The 4755-nt window shown below is 32.3% G+C and overlaps 1 protein-coding gene across 1 annotated transcript; it reads right to left on the bottom strand.

Annotated features, from left to right (window-relative positions):
- Positions 1–1186: 1186 nt before the first annotated feature.
- Positions 1187–4232, bottom strand: LOC113384917. The gene is made up of 3 exons (XM_026622692.1): positions 3767–4232; positions 2944–3641; positions 1187–2665 (listed from the first exon to the last, which is right to left on the bottom strand). Exons 1-3 carry the CDS (start codon positions 4230–4232, stop codon positions 1187–1189), a joined length of 2643 nt encoding a protein of 880 aa, XP_026478477.1.
- Positions 4233–4755: the final 523 nt, after the last annotated feature.

Genomic DNA, 4755 nt, shown 5'->3' on the forward strand with positions numbered 1-4755 from the left:
TTTTTAGTGTTCGAGATGGCCGATAAGCGTTTAGAATCAATAACAGTAACAGTAATTGTGTTAATTTTATTACTTTCTGGATCAATTAGCTCAAAAAAAAATAAATGTGAGCTACAGCTTGCCATTTTTGCGGGATTATGAGGAATTTAAAAATTAATAAATAAATGAAATTTGGTTAGCTCATGCTCAATTAATATTAAAATTAAAATTAAAATTTAAAATTAATTAAATTTAAAATTAATTAATATTAATATTAATATTAATATTAAAAAATAATTGTGATATACAGCTTACCATTTTTGCAGGATTATAAAGAATTTAACAATTAATAAATGAATGAAATTCGGTTAGTTTAAGCTTAATTAATATTAATATTAAAATTAAAATTTAAATTTATTTAAAATTAATTAAATTTAAAAATAATTAACATTGATATTAATATTAAAAAATAATTGTGACATACAGCTTGCCATTTTTGCGGGATTATAAGAAATTTAACAATTAATAAATAAATGAAATTAGGCTTGAGCTTATGCTCAAGTTACATTCGTTTTGACAGATAGTAAAAACTGACGCTCACGCTTTCGCTGCCCTACCTCTGTGGCGTGAGCATATATGAGCGCAAAGTATGCGCTGCGAACATGCTACGATGATAACATGTACGAAGTTTTTAGATAGATAGATAGATAGATGAATAAATGTATGTATATATATATATATATATATATATATATATATTTATTTATTTATTTATTTATTTTACGCCAATCGGCTATATACAGTTAATTATATATAACAGTAATGTAACATAATAATGTTAAACTATGCTATTTTTACAAACACATACAAACACACATACGGGCACCTATACATACACTCGTACATACATACGTCCGCACATGCACTTATATGTAGACTCAAACGCACTAGTAATGTTAACAAATTCTAATAAGTATTATTTCTTTTGACAATGTTGATAAATGTATTATGTGATGAATTGAAAAAGTTTAGTTTTGAGCACTGTTCATTGACCACCATTGCTACTCTGTTCATTGGACCGTTCAATATATAGTTTTTCGTCGTTTTTGAAGTCTGCACAATACTGTTTGTTCTTAATCCTTGTCTTGGGCATATCAAATTAATTTTTTCTAAAATCTCAGGAGAATCAATCGAGCCATTTACTGTCTTATGAAAAAAAAATAAGCTCAGTAATTTGCTGTCGTTTTCTTAGGTTATTGTCCTCGCATTTCAGTAAAAATTTTTCGCTTTCATGTGCACTTATTCTTTTCGATTGCGCAAAGTGCTTAAGGTATTTTTCAAATTTCCTTTGCACTCTATTAAGTTTGTTGCTTGATAATTCAATGTGAGGTGTCCAAACTATGGAGTTATATTCTAGAATAGGCCTGACGAGTGTGGAGTACAGAATGTACAGTGTGTCTATGCTGTGGAAATCTCGACCACACCTGATGATGAAGCTAAGTGTTCTTAGGGCTTGAAGAGAAATTTTGTTAATATGCTGTGAGAAGTTTAATTTGGTGTCAAAAATAACTCCAAGGTCTTTTATAGCAGTCACTGAATTTATTTTTTGGTTTTCTAAATAATAATCTTGTTGAATTGAATTGTGGGATCGAGATAGTATCATTACTGCGCATTTTTTAGCATTTAACTTAAGTTTATTATTTATACACCAGTTGTTCAATTGCGCAATGTCTTGTTGTAACGATAATCTATCATCATCACAATTTATAGTTTTGTAGATTTTGAGGTCATCTGCGTATAAAAGATAATCGGAATTGAAGTTAGTACCTATGTCATTAATAAAAATATTGAATAATATTGGTCCCAAGTGTGATCCTTGCGGTACACCAGATATCGCTTCGTATTTTTCAGATAAATGGCCATCTAGTCTCACCTGCAGATGCCTGCCTGTTAAGTAAGATCTAAACCAGTCTAATATTTTGCCCCTGACTCCATACCGCTGTACTTTCCTTAACAGAATATCGTGATCGACGAGGTCAAACGCTTTACTGAAGTCTGTGTAGATTGTATGGACATCCAGGCCGTTGTTCATTGCGCCTAATATTTGTTCTGCATATAATAGTAGATTTGTTGTTGTAGATCTGCCACCACAAAAGCCATGCTGTTTTGTGGTTATGATATTTTTAAATGACCACGACAATTTTGGTAGCACTAATTTTTCGAACAACTTAGAAATAGCAGATTGGATACAAATGGGACGATAGTTATCGGCTGTTGTTTTAGATCCAGATTTATGGATTGGTGTTATATAAGCTGATTTCCAAGCTGATGGAAAACTACCGTGTTGTAAGGATTTGGTGAAGATGTGTGTGAGTGGTTCACAGAGACTAGCGGCGCAATTCTTGAGAAGTGTGTTAGGTAATCCATCTGGACCGGCTCCTTTTTTCACATTTAATTTTAACAGTTGATTGTATACTTCATCAAAACTCACATCTACGTTTGAGAGGTCGGCGTCGATGGTATTTGCTTCCTCCTCATATTCGTTAGATGTAGTTTTATTGATGCTAGATGAATAAGTATTTTTGAAAAAGGATGCAAATAGGTTCGCAATATTTTCTCCTTCATGAGCCACTAAACCATTCCAAGTCAGAGTGTCAGGTGTATTTGAATAATTTTTTTTTTCTTTCTTTCACAAATGTCCAAAATTTGGTACTGTCAGATTTAATTTTATTTTCCATTTTAGTAATGTAGTTTTCATAACACTGCTTGCTCAATTTCTTGCAATCATACCTTAGTTGGCAGAATTCATTATATGTGGATCTGAACATATTTTTCTTGTAATCTGTATGAGTTTTTTTTTTTAAGTTTAATGGTGGATATGAGTTCTTTTGAGAACCATCTGGGATAATTAGTGTTTTTGCAGGATAGGAGCGAAACAAACTGTAGTAAACCATTATTTATTACTTTATATAGTTTATCTACTTTTTCATCAATGTTGGTTGTCTTGTACAAATCGATCCAATTAGTGTTAAAAAAGTAGTCATTCAGACCAGTATAATCCGCTATATTAAATTGGTATGTAGGAGTCTTTTTCGGAGCGAGATGTTTTTGGGTGTTGATGTTTATGGACAAGGCTGGGTGATGAGCGTCCTCATGAGTTAAAGCATGAGAACGCTCTACAGTTGCGTGTGTATTACTGAAGCACAAGTCAAGCGTTTTTCCACTATGATTTTGAATGTTGTTAAATTGCCGATAGTTTATTAGTGACAACTCTTCATAAACTAAGCACGAACAATGCTCTTGCTGTAGGCTGCTGGGTAAATTATAATCACCTGCAATTAATATACTTGCTTTTGAGTATTTTTCGGATATTGATGTTATTGAAGATATATGCTCTTTATAAATTTCTACAGTTGATTTAGGAGGTAGGTAAACACAGCAGATAATTAGGTCGTGTGGTGCAGTTTTAATTTTCACAAAGACTTGTTCAATATTATTATTGGGAAGTGCAATCAACTCCGTTGAAAAACTCTGCTTCACTGCTACGAATACACCACCACCTCTTTCATATTTATCACTAATTTGATCTCTATCGCACCTAAAAATCGCATATGTGTTGTCGATTACCTCGGCATCAGCAATATCAGACTTTAGCCATGACTCTGTAACACAAATTACATCACTCACACTCACAGAAGATGACGCTCGAAACGTGTTCAGTTTTGTCCATTAGTTTTATTTGACTCTATTACGTTGAACACTATTACATTCTTTTCGCGTCTCTTACGATCGTTAAATTCGGCGTACATTTCATCTGCACTTACAAACTGTTCTTCAAGCGTTTTAACTTTTTCCTCAACAGATGTCACTTGTGTTTTTAGTTGCTTACATATATTATTAACTAAATCATTTTGTTCCGAAATTTTCAGAAGCTCCGTTCTAATGGCGGTAAGATTGCTTTCAACCTCACTTTTGAATGGTATAAAGTACTTACGAAATAACTTTTCCATTTCACTAATGCTAGGGTCATCTCTGTCGTCTGACGTCGTGGCCCTAACCTCACTTTTGCAATGATTGCATTTCCATTCGTTGCCGTTTATTTTGTTATCCGTCACAATTTTTTTTATGTCTTTAGATTTAATTTTTAAGCACTTAGCGTGGAACCACTTTTCACAACTCACACACTGTATATTAGAAATATTGTCATTAATTTGCTCAGAGCATAAATCACACACGAGTTTACTAGGCGCCATCTTGACTATATATATTTATTCTCGTTATTTAAGAAAAATTATAGTTTTATTCTCGTTATTTGAGAAAAAACAAAAAAAAACTTTATTTCTTAAAAATTACAATTAATTATATAAATACTTCAAATTTATAATATTATAATATATTGAATAATAATTAAATAACTGAACTGATATATGTACTGGTATAAATTATGTATAATAATCCTCGTCGAGCATAGAGATCTCGAATTTTGTACAGGTAAAAATATGCTCTATCAGCGAGGTGGTTCGTGTAATTAGATGTAAGCAGTGTCAGCGGGATGGATCCCGTAACTCCTCCGGCCCTAGATGAAAAACCTCGGGGTGCAGGTTGGTGGTTGTGGTTGGTTGTGGCTCCCTTGTTCTTGGGGTGTCTCTACTTCTGGAGTAATTTGTAATTTCTTTTTGTTGCTTCTTTGTCTGCAATACTTTAACAGAGTATAAATAATAATACTAGTTATAAATATTATATACATGATAATTGACACGATGCTGTTGTTGTTAA

Source organism: Ctenocephalides felis, unplaced genomic scaffold, assembly GCF_003426905.1.
Source record: "Ctenocephalides felis isolate EL2017-DRISC unplaced genomic scaffold, ASM342690v1 CF-g0.4_SCAFFOLD_03571, whole genome shotgun sequence".
NCBI lineage: Eukaryota > Metazoa > Arthropoda > Insecta > Siphonaptera > Pulicidae > Ctenocephalides > Ctenocephalides felis.

What these genes read in the sequence shown, in the direction of transcription:
- LOC113384917 (XM_026622692.1), bottom strand. Translation starts at nt 4,232, where the DNA reads ATGGCGCCTAGTAAACTCGTGTGTGATTTATGCTCTGAGCAAATTAAT. An exon ending in GTACGCCGAATTTAACGATC is followed by an intron (nt 3,642 to 3,766) that starts GTAAGAGACGCG and finishes TTTGTGTTACAG; the next exon opens with AGTCATGGCTAAAGTCTGAT. An exon ending in AAGTAGATAAACTATATAAA is followed by an intron (nt 2,666 to 2,943) that starts GTAATAAATAAT and finishes CATTTGTGAAAG; the next exon opens with AAAGAAAAAAAAAATTATTC.